The sequence below is a fragment of the Harpia harpyja genome, chromosome 12, assembly GCF_026419915.1.
Source record: "Harpia harpyja isolate bHarHar1 chromosome 12, bHarHar1 primary haplotype, whole genome shotgun sequence".
In the NCBI taxonomy this organism is placed as follows: Eukaryota; Metazoa; Chordata; class Aves; order Accipitriformes; family Accipitridae; genus Harpia; species Harpia harpyja.
Genome location: NC_068951.1, coordinates 15,311,468 through 15,335,337, shown reverse-complemented (window position 1 = coordinate 15,335,337; position 23,870 = coordinate 15,311,468). Strand labels below are relative to the sequence as shown.

At 45.8% G+C, this 23,870-nt stretch overlaps 1 protein-coding gene across 2 annotated transcripts in view; it reads right to left on the bottom strand.

Moving 5' to 3' along the window:
• BOK (BCL2 family apoptosis regulator BOK) overlaps positions 1-23,630 on the bottom strand; it is a 35,748-nt gene extending 12,118 nt beyond the window's left edge. Inside the window, exons 1-7 of one of the 2 annotated variants that reach the window (XM_052802783.1) lie at positions 23,535-23,630; positions 23,142-23,375; positions 22,776-23,013; positions 20,324-20,450; positions 7,876-8,580; positions 6,619-6,997; positions 2,483-2,611 (exon numbers count right to left, since the gene is read on the bottom strand). In XM_052802783.1, the coding sequence (XP_052658743.1) occupies positions 2,483-2,611; positions 6,619-6,841 (352 nt within the window). In that variant the 5' untranslated portion in view covers positions 6,842-6,997; positions 7,876-8,580; positions 20,324-20,450; ... (1 more) ...; positions 23,142-23,375; positions 23,535-23,630. The remainder of the gene's footprint in view (positions 1-2,482; positions 2,612-6,618; positions 6,998-7,875; positions 8,581-20,323; positions 20,451-22,775; positions 23,014-23,141; positions 23,376-23,534) is intronic. The other variant, XM_052802782.1, reaches the window with a different exon arrangement.
• Positions 23,631-23,870: the final 240 nt, after the last annotated feature.

Below are 23,870 nucleotides of genomic sequence, written 5' to 3'. Positions count from 1 at the left end.
TGGCACAATGTACCTATGCAGTGGGACCAACAAGTATGCCAGATGTCCTCAGTCTTGCCTTCTTGAGAGGTCTATGTAGGGCTTGTGCTTAGTCAAGACTTGTAGACAGCATGGACAGGAAGTGAGCACAGCCAGAGCTACAGTGTGAAGACTCAAAACCAGACCAGAGTGTGGAAGAAGGCCATGTAAAAGACTGAGGAGATAACTTCTCCAGCAAGATAGGGTCAAAATCCCCCACTCCCTTGCTGGAAAGGCATTGCGAGTGACTAATGGGGCTCCCCTAACTGTCTAGGCACTGCAGTGTCAGGCTGTAGCTGTTTTCTTAATAAACTGGACAGTGAAAAATATGCTGAGATGCTTTAGCCATTGGTAATTGGCATGAAAACTCAGAGTCTTGAGTCTCTGGTTTCCTTTGCTCAGTAAGAGCCTCTTTCCTCTGAACTATGAAAAAAAATAGGAATGAATGTCTGGCTGCCACAGCCAACTCTGATTTGCTCGATTTAGCATTAAATGCTGAGTCTTGAGACTGCAGTTGGGATCCAGGAATGTTAAAAAAATCAGCAAACTCCTCCCCCTCTGCCATTCAGCACCCTTCTAGCAAAAGAAGTTACAATACTGAATTGATAAAAGCAATTGAATACACAGCCCCAGCTTCACGCTCACAGGTTATCCTGTTAGCTGCTCTGAGGCAGAGCTGAGAAAGAACAAAAATCAGAACATACAGAGCACTGGGAAGGTTTGAATCCATCCCCTGCGCAGCCAGCCAACTGCCAGCCATTTACGCAGCACGGTGTCCCCAGATGAGGGGCAACACTAGCAATAGAGCTTAAGCCTGGGCTTCTGCCATGTTCCTAAAGACTCTAGCATTGCTAGCCTCAAAGGGCTGAGTCCAGATCCCATTCTTACTACCCTGAAAACCCCAAGTTTAGAACCAAGAGTTACAATTTCTAGCTTTACTTTCAACAAAACCATTTTAAACCATCCACACTTTTCACTTCACTGCTGAGCTGAGAATTTGAAGAACGCACAAAAAAATGCAGCTCTCAATGAATCTGTCAACATACATTGGTGAGAGCGGGACTCCCAGAAGCCGGTAGGGCTTTCTCCCCAGCATCATGTTTATGCAGCATAGCAGCATGCACAGTCTGCTCTACCTGCAGCCATCTACCTTTCTGGCTTAATTCCCTGTGTCACTTCAGCTTTGGAGGTGGGCCAGTTCTGATGTAGTCAGCTATAGTCATCTAAGAAGAAAACCTACTTACCTGCAATGCAAATACCTGAGCCTGTAGACTTGAACTTCGTTTTTCTATAAGCTTTGATGCAAGTAAATCTCTGCACTAAGTGACAAGACAGGGCACCTGCACTTTGAACACAGCCATGCTCAGACATTCCCGCCATACTTGCCCAGCTCTTGCTTTCCAAGCCCATATGGCCTCCCAAGCCAGCCAAGCACAAAGGCAATCCGCATTCCAGGCATGCTCTGAAAGGATGCTGAGGGCTGCAGAACTAGCCACAGAATCCAATTCTATCCATTTCTTATGACACAGCATCAGTTTCCCTGATCAGGGGAGTTTTCACACTACTATGCTGTCAGCAAGTAGCTGTCTTTGTTTTTTTCTTTTTATTCATTTGTTTGTTTCCAGTCTCTAACATCTACTGTTCCTCTCATGGACAACACAATGAGACATTGCAGAAAACCTACAATGGCATCAGGACTTGCCTGACCTAAATCTCCACCTAAAACGTTTCTCTTCCCTTGATTCCCCCAGACTGCATTCCCAATCACAGGCAGGGACTGTTTTCAAGGAGGCTGAGGTTCCCTTGCAGGAACATAGCACAGAGCGTATCTTTGCTTTTGACAGTCACCTCTGGGACCAAACAGAAGCAGAAGAACATTCATGTCTAAGCAGTGAGAAAGCTCAAAGCACCTGCTTGTCTGGAACAGCTAGCCTCAAGGGCCAAGGCTCCTGTCTCTCTGAGTATGAGAAAGGAGAAGCAGCAGGTTCCATTGCAGTTCTGGCTATTGCTGGGGAAAAGGAAGCCAGAAAGAGAGGAACTCCCTTGTGATGAGTTGGTTCTGGCTCCTAGCATCAGCAGCATGAGCTGGAACATGGGAGACTCCCATGTAATGAATCTTCTCCAGTTGCCAATGATGAGCAAAGGAGCTTGGAATGAGTGACCTCCCTGTGCAATGAGGTAATACCACCTCCTAATGAGGAAGGGCAGGAGATGCCTTCTAGAATGAGCGAGAACCTGCCAGGAGTATATAATAAAACAGGGCATTTCCCTGCCAGAACAACAGAGCATAGAGGAGCTCTCATTAATCATTAAAGCAGGGCACACTGCCAGACTGCCCACAGCCCTTTCAGAAACCAGGCCCCATCTTGCAGGCTATCCCAGAAACATGCCTTCTCCAAGAGAGGTGGCTCCATCCTGTTCCTTTCTGCCCAGCCCTGTCTGCATATCTGTCAGGGCACAGTACCTGCAGTGAAAATCTGTGCAGCTACTGCCAGGAAGGCGTCCGTCACCACCGTCTCTGAGTGCAGCGAGATGTTCAATTGGCGGGCAATATTCCGGTAGACATTGGGGCGAATGTATTCCAGCTCATCCCCTGGAAACAAAGTCAGGAGTCAGCACACAGAACACCAAGTCCTGCTCTCACTGTGTAGGAGTTACAGCTGGGGCCACCCCATGTATCCCTTCAGCCAAAAAGATTTAACCCCAGCTCCACCTTAGTTTAAACAGGCAGCAGAGTGCTTGGGGTCATTTAGATGCAACCCCCTGCCACCTGCACCCTGCTTTCCTACTATCCTCTGCACCTGGGGCTTCTAAATGGCATAGGGACAGGCAGTGGCCCTGTACCAGTGGTGTGGCTGCAGTAATCCCTGATATAAATGATGTTCCCAGGCCGGCTGCCTGCCTTTCCTCCAACACAGGAGGCCTCAGATAAGCAAAGCCATCTCATTTTTCTTCAGAAGTGAAAAGGAGGCATGTACATCTACGTAAGCTTTTGAGAGATACGCCCTTTCTCAACACCCCATCAGATTTGTACAAAAAAGCCTCATGATAAGAGCGACTCAAGAATGCTGGAGGCTGATGAAAGCCAAGGATCCACCCAGAACTGCACAACATTAATTGAGCAGACAGACTATCAGCTCAGCTATTTTATGCTCACACAGGCACGGAGTGATGATGTGGATTTCTTTCTCTCCTCCAAACAGTTAGAGAGATGTTCGTTTGCCTGGCTGACTCCTCAGCAACAAGGTTCCTGACACACACAGAGACATGTGCTTTCACCTCCAGGTTGTTTTCTCCCCATCTGGGAAATGGTTGGAGGTGTTAGGCTAGCTTGAAGACCAAGATGGAAATACCAAGGACAAGCAGAGAACCTCCTCCCTCCCACAGGTTTGCACTATGGAGCCTGGGCAAGAGCAGTAAAGCTTTTCCTCTGTAGCAAAACAAACCATTTTTGAACAGTAGAATTAATAAAGCCCAGTTTCCAATGGATTTCTCTCTCTATAGGGGTTCACAGATACTTAACAAGGGTTGCACAGCTGCTGTAGGAGCATTACACAATGCAAAGGTGCATGGGACCAAGGCCCTTTGTGCACGGAGAGTCCTATTTGGTTTAGATTTAGAAGGGTGCTCTGCATCCTTCTCCTGCACAAGGGTGCTCTGGGGCACCCAGGGGAAGGGGAGAGCTGTCACAACAGCTTTACATCCCACTGCAAGACCCAGATGACTTGCCCTACTCAGAGGGCAACTGATCCTCCTGAAAATTTCATTTAGATGGGGACCCAAAAGGAAGATGACACCCCAGTCAGGAGCTTGTTAGAGAGTCATTAGCTACTGTACCTTGATTCATCTAACTGGTTACTGGCACACAGCACAGTACGGGCAAAGCCCAGCTCTACAGAATTCCACAGACAAGCTCTCCGGGCTCTTTGTGTGTGTGAGATTGTACCACACAATCTGATGGCAAGAGGAAACCCTGCCAACACATGGTCAGCCCTGATAAGAGGAAACATTACTTGCACTACTCAACAGCTGCTTTCTCCTCTCAGGGAACACACAGGCTTCCCTGTAAATGCAAGGAAACGGGGATAGCCCTGCCCCTGGTTAGCCGAGAGGGAGGCATGGGAAGCTGGGATCAGCACTTGGTAGCCTGCCACCATTACAGCTTTTAACAAGCAGTGCCTGGAGGCCCCAGATGAGATCTGGTTTTGGTTGGAGGCACATATGCTGCTAAAGCGGGCCCTGCCCTGGAGCAATGCACAGGGCAGACAAAAGCAAGCAGAGGAAGAAATGCACAGGAAAAGCAGAAGAAAGCAGTCCCAGGCTCAGGGAGACTCCCTGCCCTGGCAGCCCCAGGACTTCTCCAGCAGCACATTATATCGGTGGCCATCTTTGGTTTCCATATTCAGATGCCCAGCTGCGCACTTTGCAACATTTAGAGCAATTTCTGTGCTTCTCCTCCTTCCTCCAGTAATCATGGAGGAACAAGTAGGGCAGCAGTGACAGTTCCCACATGCAGAAGCTCAGTGCAGAGGTGAAAGGGCCCTTGTCTGGGTCTTGGCCACAGAAGAGACAAGTTCAGATAAACCAGACCTCTGACACATATGGCAGGTTGGTCTGGAGTGTCTCATTTGGCCATACCATTAGGTTTTGCCACCTCTGACTCATTAATTGCACTAATTAGCTGTTAAGCCTCACTGAGCTGATGGGCTATCACTCCCCAGACTGCAGCTGCATTGCCTGTGCCCAGCACCTTTGCTGGCCCACCAGCCAGTTCATCGGACTCTGTGTGCAAGAGGGCTAGGAGATACTCCAACTTCTCATCTCCACAGGCTTCTCGGCACTATCGTGGAGGAAAAACTGGTCTTGCTTGTTGCACTGCTTAGTAAGCAGCGGAGGTGGCTGGATACCACTCGGCCTTGTACTGGTTATAGCAGCAAAGGAGAAAAGAAAGGGACAGGCCATGTGGCAGGTGGAGTTTCTAAACAAACAGGACAGAAACAACTCTTCATCCTAATAAGGAGGACTGCTCACCCTTATTGTTGCATGGGTACCACATGGCGCTCTCCAAACAGATTTGCTCAGAGAAGGTGCCAAGTTCCTGGGACTATCAGCCAAATCTTTCCATCTGGACATGAATAAGTAACAGGAGAGTCACCCAGAAGACGCCTTCAGATCCAGTCTGCCACCCATTTGCCCTTTAACATGCTCCTGGCCACCCACAGAAGATCTGGTTGAAGGCAAACAAGTCTCAACCCCAACCCAGGCAGAGAAGAAATGGAGAAAAAAAGAGGCAGTGAGACTGACAGAAGAACAAAAAAAACCCCCAAAGATCAAACAACCACTGGAAACAAAAACAGAAGTAAAGTCAGCACAGGAGAGAAAAAGAATGAATGAAGAAAAAAAAAAAAAAAAAGAAGTCAGTTAAAAGAAACACAGCTATGCCTTAAAAAGAAATTTGGGATAATATCAAACAGAAGCAGAAAGAAAGGGGAGAAAGTGGGGAGACCAGCCTGGTCCTGAGTTCATTAGGCCCAGCTAAAGGTTACTTCACCAGACTTATTTGAACTTTGATGTAATTAAATCAGATGCAAATGCTAGTGGTAGTTTCCAAGCCAGACATGAACTAATATACCAGCCCACAGGCAAAGAGGGATGTTGGAAGCAACTTCCAAGAATGAGAGTGTCAGCATCCCAAAAGAAAAATGGCTAGACTGGAGCGCACAGGAGGCTAAAACCTAAAGCAAAAGGCCAGGCAACTGTCAGCATTTAGAGGGTGCTCCTGATACAAGCACAATCCAGAGCATGCCTTCATGAAGCAGCCTACAGGCATAACCTTCAAATTGCTCTCCCTGCAGCCCCGGCAGTCACCTGGCCATGAGGGGGGCTGGCTAGTTTGGGCACTGAATGGCAGTGTAAGCCAGGCAACATCAGCCAACTCCTCCCTGCTCCAACAAAAAGCAAGAAAACTCATGTCTTGCTAAATGATTAAGGTAGGCAAAGGAAAATTAAACACACTGTCAACACGCTGTCGTTGAAAAGCAGCTTTTATAAATCTCCAATGCGTATGGTCTAAGCAACTACCCCCAAATTAAACATCCTTGCAGCTGGGCAAGCAACGGATGAAGCCCAAGTCTAGAGGTAGCAGTACTCTACTAGATGCCAGCTTGGGCTGCATCACAGCAGCCAAGTCACCTGCATCCAGAGAAAATACTGCAAGACTTGTTAAAATGCCAAGCTGAGAAAGACTACTGAAACTACTGTGAAAACTGTTACACAGCTGGAGTTTTATGCAGATAAAATTAGTTTGCTCTTGGGCTTTCTTGGACTGCATCATACTTTTAAGTTATTGCAAGTCCTCAGAAAAAAGTAGCTCTGCAGAAACACTGTGCTGAGCAGTGCTCCAAGGGACTGAGGAAATGCAAGTAAAGGAGCTGTTTGGGGAAGATCACCAAAACCAAATCTAAATGCCCAAAGCAGAGACGAAAAACCTCTATATCATCACATGAAAAGGCTCTTGGCACTCATCAGTTCCACAAACCTTAGTCTGTTCTGAATTGCTCCCTATAGTTTCAGTTCCCACCCATACCCGCAGGGACTTACCTAGTCGCAGCAGTATGGTAGACACCTCGGCCAGCTTACCACCAGGCACTGGTGCATTGCACTCAGGTTTGCTCCAGCTGACACCCGCTCGAATTAGCCTTGAATTTATGTAGTCTCTGCAGAGAGCCTTGGCTTGGGACACAAGCTCCTTGTCAGTGGGAGACCTGTCAAAAACCTCCATCACCTCTGCAGCAAAGACTGAGGAACGGCGTAGCACCTCCATCCTTGGCTGCTGAACCCACACCTCAGCATACACTTGCTGGAAGGCTGAGCCGATGCCTTAGATGAGAGTCTGCAGGAGCTGTGTAGTAATCCTCTGGTCTCTTTCTTTGTTACAGCTCCCAGCAGCTATTCTCAAAAGGCCAGTTTTTCATTTTACCTGGTGAATAAAAGCATCTGTAAGTCCTCTAGCATTGCAAAGATGTAAATCAGAAGCCCAAGTATTATACCTTATAGTTACACTAAAGCCAGTAGTATCATATTTGCAAAACATCTGTCTCAGTGCATCTTACAGACAAGGGGCAAAATCTTCCGTCTCTCAGCAACTCTGACTTTCACTGTCAGCATGACCCACAGAAGGGCTGCAGTTTTGACCTGTCAAGGTGTTTCCTCTTTTCCAGTTCAGATTCAGCAGTCCTAGAATTACCCTTCAGAGAGACTAGATGGTCAGAGCATGGAAACAATTATAGAATGTGTAGACAATCTCAGCTTGTTTCAATTAAGCTGGAAAAAATACTGAATCCCAAATACCAGCTACAGTAACCTCAACCAGATGTCAACAGACATTCCAGCTCAGTAGGTCATGGATCTTTCTGAAGAAATGGCACTATTGCAAGAACAGGGGTACAGGAGCATTTGAAATGTCTGGACTGAGACAGTTTACCACACTCTTAGTTTAGATTTTGGTTCTGCCACTCTTTTTCTCTTTGTCTTTTTTTTTTTTCCAAAGCAACATGCATACCATTTCTCAAAAAGCTTTAGCAATAGCAGAGACAGCAAAACAGAAAAACAGATATTTTTAAAAAGTTTTCACGTGTGAATGCCTAAGGAGAAAATCCAAAATTTCTTCAGAGGCACCTGAATTCATCTGTTGCTCTGACTTTTTAACCCAGTGCTGCTTTTGAAGTCAGTCAGACCAGTCTTTATTCAGATGTTAGTGTTTTTCAGTCCGCAGTTTTAGACATCTACTTACAATAACGACCTACGAACAAAATAAAGCCAGTTATTTTTCTTTGTCCCAATGAAAAACATATTTACCTCTCATGTTGCACTTTCCCCCCCCCTCAGTGATTTCTTTTGGGGTTTGGTTTCCTGTTTCTTTGGAAGATCTGCATCAATGAACACCTGGTTTAGGATTCTGTAGGATACTGTCACACTTCTCTGGAGAGCCCCAGCCTTCTCCGCAGGGCTCCCACCAGTGCCTCCTTCCCCATCGCCCTCAGCCTCGCATCCTCCGCTCCACCGGGATCCTCGGGGCTTGCTCTGCTGCTTTTAAAAGACCCAGCCGGCAGAGGAAAGCTTGTAGCTTTAGCCTTGTAAGGAAGATGAAATAACCGGGAGGTGGGGTTGCTATAGCTAGAGATCAACGCTTTCTCCTCCCTTTTCTTCTCTCTTAAGGAGGTTCTCTGTTGTTCTACTGCAAGCACGCAGAGGCTTCGTTCAAGGACTTGTCTCTGGGGTGAGGGCAAGAGCAGAATTTCAGGAGCAGGTTACCCCATGTAACAGAGAGCAATGAATGCACCGCTGAACTAGGAATAGCTGCGGGTGAATTCCCACAGCGGCTTTTGCAGAGTTGATGTTGGCCGGTCATTTTCAGCCGAGTCGGGCAACTACAGGATGTCATACTTCAGCAGTGGGCTAGTCATGCCAGTTCAATCCAAAACAATGGAGGTGATTAACAAAGAGAGCTGCAGGTGGGGGCTAAAGCAAGGGGTGCTTGCATTTCCTGAAACTACGAGTAGTCTGGTTAAAAAGAAAAAAAAAAAAAAAAAAAGTGGGTTTGCTGATAGGAAAGAGTTTGTCCAGAATGAAGTGCTTTGCAGGAACATGTCCATTTCATCTCAGTGTGTTAAGAAAACTCACATATAAGGTTTAAGGAAAACATTTCAATTTCAATTCCAACATACTTGGAAATTAATTTCAACATCAGCTTCTTGTTGCAACATTATCATATTGAAGCCACAATGCTCAGCTTTTTTTCTGTGTGTGTGTGATACCATTTTGACTCAATAGACCACATACAAATGTTGGCTTCTTGTGTTATGATTTGAAACAAAAGAAGTTTTTGAAGTTTCCTGCAGACAAGAAATTCTACCAGCCCAAACCCAAATTGTCCCCAACAAATAGGAATTTGTAGATTAACAGCTGGGTATGTGGCATGGTCAAAATACAGCCTTTCCGAAAGGAGGTCAGAAGCAAGAAGTAACTGTTGTCATCTCTTGCTTGTTGCCTTTGAGAAAAAAACAGAGGTGAGTACACCTCTCCAAGGTGTTGATCACAAAAAACCCCCAAGCACAACCTGCACCACTGCTGGTCTCAAAACTGAGAGATAAAAAGGAACAAACAAACCGCATGAAAAAGCCTTATTGTATGATGTATCAAATACTCTGGCCAGCATCCAACACACAATTTACAGGCTTATCACAGAGCATATGTTTTGGTCTGCCATTAACTGGATTGCTAGAGACTGCTTTGCTGCACTGGGACGGGGGCTGTGGTAAACCCTCTTCTTCCTCCGGCAACGTGATCCTCTTTCTGACCTGGCTTTTCCTGGGAAAGGAGCAGGGTTAAGGAGAAGTACGTGTGTGCAGTGGTAGTCAGCTGGGGACCCCGGCTTAGCTTGATACGATCATGTTAAGATGGCAATAGTGACTGTGCATCTCCAGCACCAGAATTATTTGCTCAAAGATTCTCTGAGAAATTTGGGTTTATCCACTAGCCTTCCTCAATTTTAAATATAGTCACTATAGACAGAGGCCCATCCCATAGAAGCTGAAATCAAGACTCCAGAGATCCTGCACTACTGCCCATCCCTAACCCACCCCTTCTCTGCATAGCATGCCTGATGGTCTCTTGGAAAATCATATTTTTGCCTTTGTGACTCTGAAGGCTGAAAAATCATTAAAAATTATGTCATAGCTTCCTGCAGCAGCTGACAGCTTGAAACAGTAGTCCTATTTAAACTGCCCCTATTCAGTAGGCCTCTGAAACAAAGATGAATGCTTAAATATCAGTATTGCTTAACTAATGATAATGTTTCCCAGAACTCTGGCAAATATGCAAGTGCCGCAGTGCCTCCAAGCTCTCCACGGGTGCCAAACCCATCCCACATGTTCCCTGCCCGACTGTCACAGTATGCAGCACCCCCTCAACTTCCACCCTGCAGCAGACACAAAAACTAGAAACATGAAGGATGTGTATAATAAACCAAACTTTGTACAAAAAAGCCCCAATAGTGCATGGTATTCTACCTATATTATTTGCACACTAAAAATACAGCTTCCTACTGAAAGATACCTTTATAAGTAAAAATAGATGGAACCACAGCATACTGCAAAGAACAGCATGATACAATCCAAGGAGCTGTCAGTGTAATGTGAGCCTCTTTTCCCATAGTATGTTTAGGCTACAACACTTAGAGGCTAGATCTATACTGGAAAAACCCTTGTGGCAAGGGAGTATTAGCAAACAGTGTGGAAACACCTTATATCACCCAAAACCACTGTTCCCAGTGTAGCTATTACTGGCATGACAGTGTTCTGGCTGGAACAACAGGATCCACACCACAGCTCCTGCCTCTCTCAAATGGGGTGACCAAAACAGCTTGGAGCATTCATTTAGTAAAACCAGGGGACCACAGAGATATGACTGCGTTTTATAGGTCTGTCAAGTGGAAACAAACCCTGGAGAACCCACATCAGCAAGAACACAGCAATAGTCTAAACATAGACAGCTTGTGCTCAATATTAAATAGTTTAACCATTAGGGAAGTAAGTCTCTGGAAGGGCCTTTTAACAGTTGCAGTGGAAGCAAAATAGCTAGCTAACTGCGAGCCCACTAAGCTTGTGAAAGGGTCTGCATGATACCGTTTCCTACAATAGCACCAGAATAACCCTGAGTGCCCTAGGAGGTAATTTCCATCCTTGTGTTCACACAGCCTGGTTTCTATCAGAGATACTGTTTTGTTTCGCCTGACGGTGCCAATCCCAGCCACTTCACGCAGCCTACAATTCCAGCAGAAACTGTACACTGTAACACTTAGATCCCATGTTCTAAAACACCTGCAGAGCAAGGACTTAGAGAAGCAGAGGGATGCCAGAGACGCACAGTTAATAGCCAGAGAGCCTGGGAATCAACCCTGCTAGCCCCTGCGTGCTACAAGAGGTTTCCCTTTAGAGAGAAGATGCTCTGGCAAAATACTGGCACTGTGACCAGACCAAAGCCTTCCACCAAACCATCCCTGAACCTTCTTTTGCATTATGCCACCCAGTTTTAACATACCATCGTCTCCCTGCTGTCTCTTCCTGTCTGATTTTTGCAGCAATATTTCAATTCTGTGTTTGTGAAGTTATCACTTACCACTGTGAAAACACCTATGATGTCAGGCTTTAGGCTGCAAAGCCATACAGGAGGAACAGGGAGGCTAGAAGAAACACTTCTTTTTATACAGAAATATTTTGCCAGCTGCAACAGGAAAACAATACATGGAAGTAGCAGCTTAATGGGACCCAAGTAAAACACTGAGCCTTTTTGAACCTTTCTTTTGTCTCTAAAGAGCTTGATTCAAAGCCTCCTGGAAGCCAAGCAGTTACTTGTATTACTTGCATGATGGGATCACCCTGGAGCACCATTCCTGGAGCAGGATTTTGCAGTGCCAAGTGTCATGTGCCAGACCAAAGAGGCTGTATCACAGTGAACTCCTCTTCCATGGCCTTTAGACTCTTCTCCTTCATGAGGATACGGGTCTAGTGACTTAAATGCATCCAGTTTAGCAAGCAATCCATTACTTAAGTGTCAGCATAGATTATCACTGATACCCAATGTTTTCTTCTCTGAACCCACTGCCATGCTCACTACCACTGCTTCTACACAACTTCCTTGCTATATGTATGTTTTGACAAAGGCAGAACAAAGACATGGCGTACTCCAGAACTGATGTATAAACACACTGAAGGGGAAACTGTAGCAGGAATTGAATGTTATCAAGCAGTGCTATGAGTTGAGTCACAGAATGTCTCTACTTGTAACCAACTATTACTACTCAGGTATCAAGCCAGCAGCTGCCCACTGTGAAACAGCAGCTTCTAGCTAAATCTAGGACTAAATGAGACTGCGTCGTCAGCTTAAGAACCTAATTAGATATAACAGTAGATATAACTGGTTTGGTTGTTTCATATCCTCTAATTTGCTTCAAAATTACATATTTTACTGAACCAATCATTTCATAAGCTAAGGCGGTGGCAGGCACACCAAAGAAATAAGAAATTTTAAGTTGTTCCAACAACTATAGCTTTGTTTTGAAACACAAATAAAATATTTACATACTGTACCACCAAAATAGAAAAGGCAGAAAACAACTAATGAGGTCACTATCTCCAAGAGAGCAAAGACAACTCTTCCCTTTCAAGCTCTAACCCACAAAGGCAGAGGATGAGCCTTTGTCTCATTCTAGTGATTGATCACCCACAAGGTTTGGGAATCACTTCCACGCAGGACACGTGCATGTGGACAGGCAAGTGCCTCTGCCTGCAATAAGCCTGAAATCTCAAGAGCCTGAAGTGAGTGCAGGCACTTCTGCACTGGTTCAGCAGCATTTACAAGCTCTGATGCATTTATCTGCTGCTTTGAGACATGTGCTGGGGCACAGACATGTCCTACGCAGGCAAATGTATTGCTGGATTGGATAACCACAAGGCAGCAGTCTTTATCCTGCACACATCTTCATGCCCTAAACAGGCTCCAAGGGATTTACACTCGAATTTTGCATATCCAGAATGTAGCCCTACTTTTAATTAAACCCTTACTGACTTTCAGAAAGGCTCTTCAGGTTCTTCAGTCTTAGCCTCTAGTGCTGGGCAGGGCAGCAACTATGCTTTTAAAAAATCCTATCTTCTGAAGTTGTCAGACAAGGAGGGTAGGCTGATGTCTCTAGTCTACACAGATCAAATTCGGAGCACATGATTTCTTCATAGGCAGTTGATTATGCCATGCAGCATTTCGACCATTAGGATGCAGTTCCACCCTGACTGCCAGCAAAGTGTTTCTACACACTCGATACACCCTAAGAGTTTGTGGAACTCCATGTTGACAAAAATTTTCTTCAAGACTGCTTTGGTTAACAAGATTGACCCTTCTTACTCAGTGGGGCAGTATAGGGCTGGTTTTTTCAGCAGCAGCCGAAATCTAAAGCAACCTTCACCTCCAGCTGCTCATACCCATTCCCAAATTGTCCTTCCTAATTGCGCTGCTGTAATTTTGTGTTTGCTGGCACTGTGGACCGGTTCCACGAGCTGGCTGGTTATTTTTCATTCATATGCGATAAACCTTCCATCCAAAGCACATCTGCAGATGGAGTTGTATTAGTACAACCAAGGTAGCTACAAGCAGAAGGAAACAACTTTCGCTTTGCCATCAAGACAAATGTCCATGAAACTATAGCACTAGTATTGTTTCTGCACATAAAAATGCAGCTGTGGTGATCTGGAGCTTCCTAGTCCACTGAGAAGACAGAGAAATGCTGACAAGGTAATCAACAGGTCCTTCCACAAGAGCAACGATTGCTCAGCATGTCTGGGTTTCCCAGCACTTTCAAGATGACAACTTTCATGAGTTCTGATGGAAGAGACTTTAGGTAAGAGAAAAAAAGAAAAAAAAAACCAAAAAAAGAAAAGAAAAGGCAACTTCTTGTTACCTGACACTGAGATACTTAAATCAGGCACATGCAATAGCCAGGACAACAGCAATTCCTTCCTTCTGGCTGAAACATGAGCTTGACGAAGTAGGTGTCCAAAACAGGGTTAACTTACATTTGTTGACTGAAATCCATCATCTCCCTTACTTCCAGCTGGAAACCTTTGGGCCAGTGTTGACATGACTCTGAAAGGCAGTTGGGTGCAGTAGCTGCTCTGAATGTTTGAGACAAGGTGATACATATGGCCACCCCTGCTCAGGGAAAAAGCAAAATCCCACCATCATTGTTAGTGGTCCCTTCCTGGGCTTCACAGAGCATCCTGGTTATTTTTCTGGGCTCTCAGGAAAGACCTGCTACAGGTCTTGGACCATCAGTTCAGCAAGGGCCAGGAAGCTCTTTATGCCCTGCTTCTTGCCCAGCCTGCACATCTCCTCCAGCATATCAGACTCTAGCACTGTGCATTGGCATGACAACAGCAAATAACTAGCCAGATGTTAAAAGCCATTGCCAAAGATGCTGAGGGCGGACCCACTTCAGTCAAAGTGATTCAAGACAGTTTTAATCATATGTAAGAATCAGCAAGCAGGAAATCTTGTTTGAGGTCACTGATTTTAATCTGGGTTTATATTTGTTTCTAAGAGAGGGTGAGTCTCAGACTTGCAGGAATTAAGACCTGTTCATTTGCATCTGAACACAGCTCAATGCTATGCTTTTTTCCCTCAGCTATAAAGGAGGAAAGTGATGTGTATTTAAGCAATTCTACAGCTGATACAAATCAGAAATCTGAATGTGTCCAGGGTATTTTCTACATAGTGGGCTACTTTTATTTCATGTTGCTAGTGTATGCCCCTTGAACATTCATACAAATGCAATTAAAAAAATAGAAATAAAATTATGTCTTTATGCACTAAATTAAACTTGCAAATATGAAGTTGAAAAGGTTTTTAGAATGCAGAAAAGCACCTGAGGCAAAAAAAACCCACAACAACATAGAACACTTCTTATTCAGCTACTGAACTGAGTCAACTGTTGAAATGAATAAGCAGCACAAGACCAATAGCCTTTTCTGGGAATAAAGTCAAAACTTCAGAGAATTTGCAATCTCAGAGAAGTCTTTCTTACTGAGCTAGTTCAGTTTGTAAACTGATTATGAGGAGCCAGAGAGGCAAGGAAAAAAAAAAAATCGACTACGTATTGGTCAAGACAAATTACTTTTCACAAAAAGCCTGAAGAACAACCTCAACATAAGCAATGCTGGTTGCTTATATTTTGCAAGACATTCACACACCATTCTGCTGTGCTTTACTTCAGAATTTCAACAAATGCTCACAGCTCTAATATTTTTGGTTTACAGCAAAGAAAGGGCTTAAATTGGACCTGATGACCTCAAGGGTCTTTTCCAACCTAAATGATTCTATGAAATATTTACTTATCTACCTGAGTAAACTCTAAGTGAAAACTTGCACTAAAAGTTCCCTTTAACATTCCAGAAATTTCACCTGAGGGAGGTGAAGTGGCAGTAAGAGTGCAGCATCCCACAGGTCATACAGGGGCAAAACGCCGGCAATAATCAAGCCAGCTTAAATTTGAAGTCACTCAGCAGCAAGGAGGAGGTTAGTCAGTGAAACTAGACTTCGGGGAAGTGTTTTCAAAGAACGAAGTAGAAATACATACAACTACAGTTCTGGGGAAGAGAGGTTTCGCACTCAAGCAACAGCTGAAGTGTGTAGTTACTTCAGTAATTTTAAGTGAAGCGTTAGTGGTTGTAAGGGAGGGAGTCAGTGTTGTTTAGCATCATTCTGTGTGGCGAAGACAGCGAGAAATAATACATACACAACTGGATCACACATTTAAGAACAGCTGCATTGGAGAGGAGCAAACAATGAGAGAAACTCTCCCATGTAGTGAGATTTCCACTACTGCCAAGACACTGGGAGCAGTTAAACATATCTCCTCTCACAGCCCTCTCTGAGGAAGACAAGCAGCCACTGTGCTGTCTTGTATGCTTCCTGCCAAAGGTTTGTTGTTTAAGGGACACAGGTGCCCCTCTAGTAGAAGTTGGAAAGTAGGGTAGGTGTATGGCATGAGTCATTTAACAGACATAGCTTCTTGATTAAAAAGAAGTAGATGATGCTCATTGTGAGTTATCAGAGCAAAAAAATCAGCTTCACGCAGACCTGCGCAGGGTATATACACTATTTCTCTTGCATACTCCCAAAGCATATTTTCACTTAAGGTCTGATTTCTCATTTCCTCGTAACCACAGACCAGTTTCTCTGGAGAGAAGCCAAAGCAGCACAAAATTTCTTGCTGGCACTACCATACATACAGCATTTTGTTAGAAGAAACACAATCTTTGTGATTTAAGGAGAACTTCAGTTCTAGAAGGAGCCATGAGATCAGGCCACTGCAGTGTGAGACCAAAGAAGTGATTTACATAAATTATCACTGAACCTTGCAGAAACTCACATGATAGAGCTGTTAATGGTAGCTTTGGTCCAGACAGCAGAGGCCAAGGAAGTATTCATTAACAAACAGAAGTTTGATGCTAGCACTAAGCCCCTCATCAGAAAGAGGCATAAAAGAGCAGGTAGCTTTGCACCTTCTTGTTTTACAAGACGACAGAAAATGCTTTTTGGAATCCTAATTCAAGCAACTATGCACTCAATCAGGTAACTCTGCATCTTCCTGTTTAAAAATATTTCTGGACAAATATGTGCAAAGAGGTGTCTTTCCTTAACAAAACACAGATTGCTATTTTTCCCTTCCACAAGGCGTCTCGGATGCACAGCACAGGAGTCCTTTCCTCTGAAGTACATGCATCTGAGTAATTAGTTTTATTTAGTATTATATTTTAGTTTAATGGCATGAAAAACATGTACTGATAAGAAAAAAATTTCCTGTCAGCAAGGGGAATAACAGCTGTTAAGTCACCTGGGGACAGAAAGGAGGGGTTTTTCTCTGTAAGACCTTGCATACTGAACTCAGACCCAGGGATCAGCACTACAATGGGTTTACTCCACTGTAGTTTTCAATACACAAGTGAAACCGTGAGTTTCCTTTCCAAGGAGTCTCCAAGTGGCTTCCACACATTGGAGCTGTCCTCACAAAGCATGTCAGCTCAGACAGTAAAAGCTTCAGAAAGACACAGTGGAACTTTCACAGAGGAAAGCTTGAACACAGAAGGGGTCAGAAGCATCTCAGAAGAATGAGTCAGGCTATCATTTTGAATTGCGGAGATCTTTGGAAACACAAGTATGGCCACACTGTGATTTTACCAGAATTACAGCTGAGGAACTCCTGTTCCTAGTTTGGACATGGGTGAGGAAGCAGGTGTTCAGCCAATCTGCACAGGCAATAGGCAGGCAATTAAAACAAGCTGCTTTTCTCCAGCAGTTCTGGATAGTGCCATCTCTTTCTCCTCATTTTCCTGGGTGGATAACTCCCAAGTGGATTCAACCACATTTAGCAGCTCCAGTTTAAAAGCCGGCAGGTAACTGAAGCACAATGTCATGCCATCAGTTCCAGCAGAGCATTTTGTTCTCTGTTTCAAGGAGCATTTACACTAATTTCCATAGAGGTACTGCGTGGTTCCAGACAGGAGTCGCTCTTGAAGGGCTCAGTGAGTGCCAGGTCCATCCCCCGATAAACTGTATGCCAGCACCTATCCTTTGTCACTCAGTTAAACAGGGGTCCACCCACTCCCCTGCAGACAACTTCCAAGGTAGTTGGAAGAGACCAGCAGGAAGGCAAAAATCTCTCCAGGAATGACATTAGCCACTTACATTCCTGCCTCAGCACAGAGGTCTGCAAGAGCCCAGGATTCTGCTTCATCATAGAATCACAGAATATTTTGCATTGGAAGGGACCTTAAAGATCATGTCATTCCAACCCCCCTGCTATGAGCAGGAACACCTTCCACTAGACCAGGTTGCTCAAAGTCCCATCCAACCTGGCCTTGAACAGTTCCACAGAGGGGGCATCCACAACTCCTCTGGGCAACCTGTTCCAGTGCCTCACCACCTTCACAGTGAAAACTTCTTCCTTACATCTAATAAAAATCTACCCTCTTTCAGTTTAAACCTGTTACCCCTCATCCCATCACTACACTCCCTGGTAAAAAGTCCCTCCGCATCTTTCCTGTAGGCCCCCTTTAAGTACTGGAAGGCCGCTATAAGGTCTCTCCAGAGCCTTCTCTTTTCCCGGCTGAACAACCTCAACTCTCTCAACTGTCTTCTACCACTAGACAGGAACACGGCTTGGAAGAACCATAGTTTAATTTAGGGACTAGTCACTGTGGGAAGCAAAGGGGTGCTGAGCCAACAGGCCAGTCAGCTGCACTTGGAGCTTTACAGCTGTAAGTGTCACTCAGGCTTATTCCACTTTGCCAGCAGAATTGAGAGATAAAGGCTCCTTTCTCTGCTGAACACTCAAGACAGCCTTAAGAGCCACAATATCAGCAGAAAGCAAGCCCCATGCAGTCAACATTGCAAGATTTGTAGCGATACAGTGTGAAAGCAAGAAGTCTACTTTAGCTTTAGCAGTCTACTACAGTCTCCATACAAGCAGGGATCTCACAAAGAGCTATCATCAAAGCAAGTAGATTCCTACAGTACCAGCTCAGTCTGATCTATCTTGTAAGGGTATGGATTCTTCTTTGAATTCCCTCTTGCGTTCCTACAAGGAGCAAGGTTTAAGGCCTGGAGCAGTACATTACTGCCAAAACAAAGCAATCACTTTATGCTTATCAGTAGCTGTGATGCACCCAGGTACAGCAGAACAAATCAGCCCTATGCCTCGCACCAAAGGGAGGAGTAATTTAGATATAGAGCACTCTCTGCTACTACTTTGCTTTGCTAAATTCAGATAAGATACTTACTGTTGCAATTCAAGACCTTCACCAAAAAGAAAGGCAAGTGGGGAGAACACCCCCATTTAAAACTGTCAACGAAGCTTGCAAGTTCAAGCAAAGACTGTTTTGGCATGAGCTTGAGTAGCATCTGGTATACAGAAGCTCAGTGGCCAAGCCCAGATGCAAACTATAACCCACGGCAAAGAGGAAAACTGCTGCTGAAGTCCAACTCTCGCTTCTCTCTGTACAAGTGCATTCTTTCCTAGGGCTTGAAAGCTCCACTTTGCACTGGGCAAAAGCATATAGCTTGAGAAGGTGACAAATTCAAAAGGATCTTCTTGTCAGGAAGACAACTTTCCTTCTGTTCTTGTAGGGTTACAGCTTAACTGCATAATGCAGCAAAAGTGCTCTCCCGCATCACTGATCTCCAGAAGTACAATACAGAAAACCACTTCAGCTTCTCAACATACTAATGGAACTAGAAATAGCTCCTCTCCAAACGAGAACTGCAGCATTGAGAGAGTTATTCTGTTGCACTTTTTACAGTAAAGTTTTAACCCATCTATCCTGCTAAGTAACTCTACCTTCAGGGAGGGTACTTAACACCTAGCACACCCTCTAAGGCTAACCGCTGTGCTCCACAGCCCTGTTTACACCAGAAAAGTACTACCACTCTTCAGGGCTCTCCAGGCTCAAGGTACATAAGCCACCGCTGCAAAGAATGTCCCATGACAACCCCGCAGAGCAGTACAGAAAAAGCTGAGGCACCAGACTTCATGTCATCCAGCTGCCATGTAACCCAGTCACTTAGCAGCTGTTTCCATCTCTATGCACATTGCCACCCTCCGTGACACACACTTCACTCTCTGCTATTTTACCCTCGCTGTGCCTGAAATGCTATTATTGTGCCCAGAGTAGACAAGAGAAACTGAACCAGACTTGTCCTGGGCCACGCAGCAGGAAACCTCAGAGTCTAAGGGCAGCAATCTAGCCACCGGCCATCACCTCCCCTTCTCCTTTGCGAGCAAGAGACATGCACGTCAAAGCTGAGTGAACAGTATCAAGTTACTGGCTTTGACCACCACCACTTCATGCTCCGGCACAAAGGGCTGCGGGAGGCAGACTGTGTGACCCACGCGGGAAAGGAAAGAGCAGCAGCAGAGTAACGGGGATTTGGCAGGAGTGGGTGCTGCTATGTGCTGCCTTCCTGCAAGGAGCCTGGCCCTGCAATGCGCTGTTGCCACCTGGTGGCACCAACAAAAGAGCAAACCACTTAACCAGCCCCGAGAGCCACAAAAGCTCCCAGACAGCGCCATTTGTCTGGCGAAGGCGCTGGAAGGGCTCTCGAGACCCACTGCAGGTGTGGGAGGGGGAGAACAGGGTGGAAAGCCCTGAGCTGCTGCAGGCAGAGCCAGCGCCAGGACTCGGGCAACAGCCCCGGGCTCACATGCTCATCTCAAACACGGACTAGCTGCCACCTGCCCCAGGGACCGGAGGACATCTCACAGCCAGGCCATACCATACCGCTCTGCTCAGCTCTCCGAGAGCAGTGTCGCAATAACTTTCTCAAGAGGTACTGAACAACATAAATCTGGATGTTTTGAGTAATTCATACAGAAAAATCTATCAGTGCTTGAACCAACCACAAACAGACACTTTCTTGGAAGAGTTTCATAAGCCAGAGCAGGTAAGATGTAAAGCAATAGCTCTTGAGGTCCTTCCCTCATGTTTTGGCCATAAATAGTTACACCTCTGGGCAAGCCTGCAGAGGCACTAGACACCATCTACTCAGCGGCATTCTTTGCTTTTATCAGTAGACTGGGCTCCAGGCTGACCCTCCTTAAGATGTCTTACCACACTTTTTAATCCTCCCTCACTTTCTGTCTGACCCAAGTAAGCATGCAACAGGTGGGGATACTTTAATACAACTACAGCACTTTTACCTTCAAGTGAGGAAGCAACTTTGAGATGTCTCACTGAAGATTTTCTTGTTCTCAGAAGCATCTGGTGAAGGGCAGCGAACAGCAGGAGAGCAGGCTACAGGACCCCTCATGATTCACTCAACACTTCCTAGCAAAAAGTAAAGGCTGTATTACTTTAGCAGAACATCTAAGAACACATCAGTAGAAGTTTCTTGGAACAACTATTTACGCTCTTCTCTGGACTTCACAGAAACAGCCAGGTTTATCAGCTTATTGGGCAAAAGTTGTAAATGCCTGTGTCAAGATTTCTCTTTTACGAGAGTATTACATGGGTTATCTCAAGCAGTGTTTATGCCACACTGTCAGCAGAACACAACAGTTTTCTGAAGTAATTACTTTTTTAAAGAGAGAACGTTAAGCAATTTTGATCCCCTCATCTCCAACAAAGGCTCCAGTTCCATGGACAGGAATGGAGCAGGCTTCAATCAGGCAAAACTTGGCTTGGGAATGGGGACTGCAGCACAGCTTATTTCTAAGCAGCTTGCAGAATTAAGGTGGGGTTTGGGGGCAGAAGGGGGTGTTGAGCAGAAGACTTGTTTAAATACTGCATTTTTTTGTCACCAGCTTTTAACCTAATTTTTCTTCATTCTGGATGTTTATCCTTCTGCTTTAACAGAAAGAACTAGAAAAGGGAGAAAAAAAATTTAACTAAACCAGCTTATCCCCTTGAAAATAATACTTTTTAAAAGTTATTTCTTCTCTATTGTGAGAAGAAACCCCAACAACATACACAGCCATCTTTGGTTTTTAGCCTTATTTCCCCACAGCATCCAGGCTTGGGCAGCCGTACAGCACACAGGGATAGCAAATATACATGCTTACACGCATATGTATTTGACTCTTTCCTGCTCATAGTTTTTGACCAATTTTAATCAGCTTGGGAAAAGGAGTAGGAACCCCCAAAGCACAAAGTTCATACAATTTTGTGAAGCAAAAGGTAAGAACTTACTAATACAGCTATGAAGCAAAAGGCAAACCAGCAGCGTCAGAACTGGCATAGAAGAAAGGGACAGCAGCAAGGCTGGCTTTGCTCCTAGAGCTGCCTGCTCCATCAGCCATACCTGCTTTCATGCCTACCTGCTTCAGGAACAAGATAGTCCTCCATACTACCCCAACAGACCTAGGAGGAGCTGCCTGCTTACACTGATGGCCAGAGTCAGGAGCCAACACAGTCCTGCCAAAGGCTCCCTTTCCCATAGCCCTGCTTCCCAGGGCCAGGTGAAAGCTTTAACCCTAAATAGCAAGCCACAGACCTTTTGTAGGCCTGGGCACTCCAGCGCATAATTAACTCTCTGATGCTTTCCTCTAGCTGAAATATTTCCTCTTTTGCACTTTCTTAGCTGGCTTTTTTAAAACGTTGATCTCTTGGAGGCAGGGACTGGGTTTCTTTCTGTGGAGGTACAGATTTCAGTGCAATGCACAGGTAGCTTCTGGGTGCTGAAGCAATAATTACGTAGATACAACTTGTAGTATGATTGTTCTGTAATCACAATTGCTAATGTTAACAACAACAACAAAAAAGCTGGACTGCTAGGAATACAGCACCAACTGAAAAACAGGGGAGCAAGGAGTGTAAGAAGACATTTCTACTTTCCTATTGCTCCAGTTGATATATTCCGAGAATGAAATGGAGGTGGTGATGGACACAAACATGGCATCAACAGCCACAGAGAAGTCAGGGAAGCCTGCTTCCTCTGGGTCAGCAATTTGTTTCTGTATTCTTTTGAGCACATTAATAATCCTCTCCCCACACAAGAAAGTCAACAGAAATAACTGCCTTGCAACAGAGTAATCATCTCCAGTTCTATACATACAACTTGTCCAAACCAAAGTGACCAGCTACTGACCCACATGTGGTTTCTTCTATGTGGTGACCAGACCACAATTCCCACACAACCTCTCCTGCCCATCCACGGACCCTGTTGCTACGAGGCAGGCTGCCCACGGGTCCCAAACAAGGAGGAACACTAGCCTACATCCAAATCCCCTCTGTTTCCTGTGCTTCTGGGCCAGCTCTAAAACAGCTGACCAGCTTTTGCAATTTAAGATGGGCATGCCATGCTAATCCCACAGGCTGATCACCCTTATTAAAGACTTACCCTAAATTAAGCTGACAAAACAAGTTAATTGCTGCTCCTCCCTGCAGTCATTAGCAGCTCCATGCTACTATTATCCTGACACTGTAACCACCCTAAGGTCTATGGGTGAGGTTAGTAAGACAGCTTTTTGGTGTATGTTCAGACTTGGCACGTTAATTAACATAAACATTTTTTTGTGAGACTTTTGCCCTCTTGCCTGCTGCCAAGAATGAAACTACATGTCTAAATTAAAGAGTCTCCTGACAGGAGGTGGAGAGCTGAGCTGCTGGGGTGAGATGATTCCCAAGTAATATAGACAGGGACTCACAACTTACCCTCCTACAGGGTGATTTGTATGCGTGCAGAGAGGGGATGGCTCACCCCTGGGTCCTTGCAGCAGAACTCCCTTCTCCTTCCTTTCCCACTTTGCGAGGAAGCTTTGATTCCTCTGTGCGTTCCTAGATCTCCTAAGTGAAGGTGGTGTGCTGGAATAGGGATGTTTATGAGACACGTTGGTGTGGCTAGAGGGTTGGTCCTGCAGGTATAAACTCAAAACTCAAGCAATCCAGGGATCTGAAAGGGAAGACCTTTGTTGAAAACCTTCCAGCCGAGATACAGTTCATTTAAGTACAAAAATATTATCCCATTACAGAGGTATTTGATGCCAGGCCTCTATCTAATTGATGTTTTCTCTCAAGTACCTCCAAGTGCCGGATGGTGCAATCAGGGGGTAGGGAAACAGAGGGATGGGAGAGGGCTGCTCGATGCAGCCCATCCGTCCACGCAGCAACCTGTGTCACAAGGTTGTTCGGTTTGCTACAGCTCTTCACAAAAGCAGCACAAATCCATCATCAGAAGAAACGGCTTTCGACAAACACTGTGGGTGCAGGCAGCCACGCCAGAGCTTGGTAAAAAGTTGTGTCTTGTTTTGTTAACTGTGGGCAAGAAAATTTAAGTCCAGTTTTAAAGCTGACTAGCAACAGAGCAGGTGAAAATTATTTTTCTCCTGTGAAACCGCGGAGAAAAAACACAACCCCACGAAGCAAGCCCTGGGAAAAGGGCGACGAAAGGGCCCTCGTCCCCCTGCCCCTCACCTCCCCCGCTCCCAGCCTTGCTCCGCCGGGATCCCCGCAGCTCCTCGGGGGGGCCCCGGCCCCTCGCCCTCCCGGGGGCGGTCTGCGGGCAGGAGAAGAGCTGCCACCGCGGCAGGCTGAGGACGGGGCGGCCCGGCGGGCTGGCGAGAGGCGCCGCCGCCCTGAGGGGAGGCGCCGTGAGGTGGGAAGCGGAGCCGGGAGGACAAAGGGAGGGGGCTGGTCCCGCCCCCACCGGAGGGCAAAGGGGGTCCGCCCCCGCCCCGCCCGGCGGCCCAGCGTGGTCCCCGCCCCGCCGGGGAGGCCCGGGCCGGGGCAGCCCCGCCCGCGGCGCGAGGG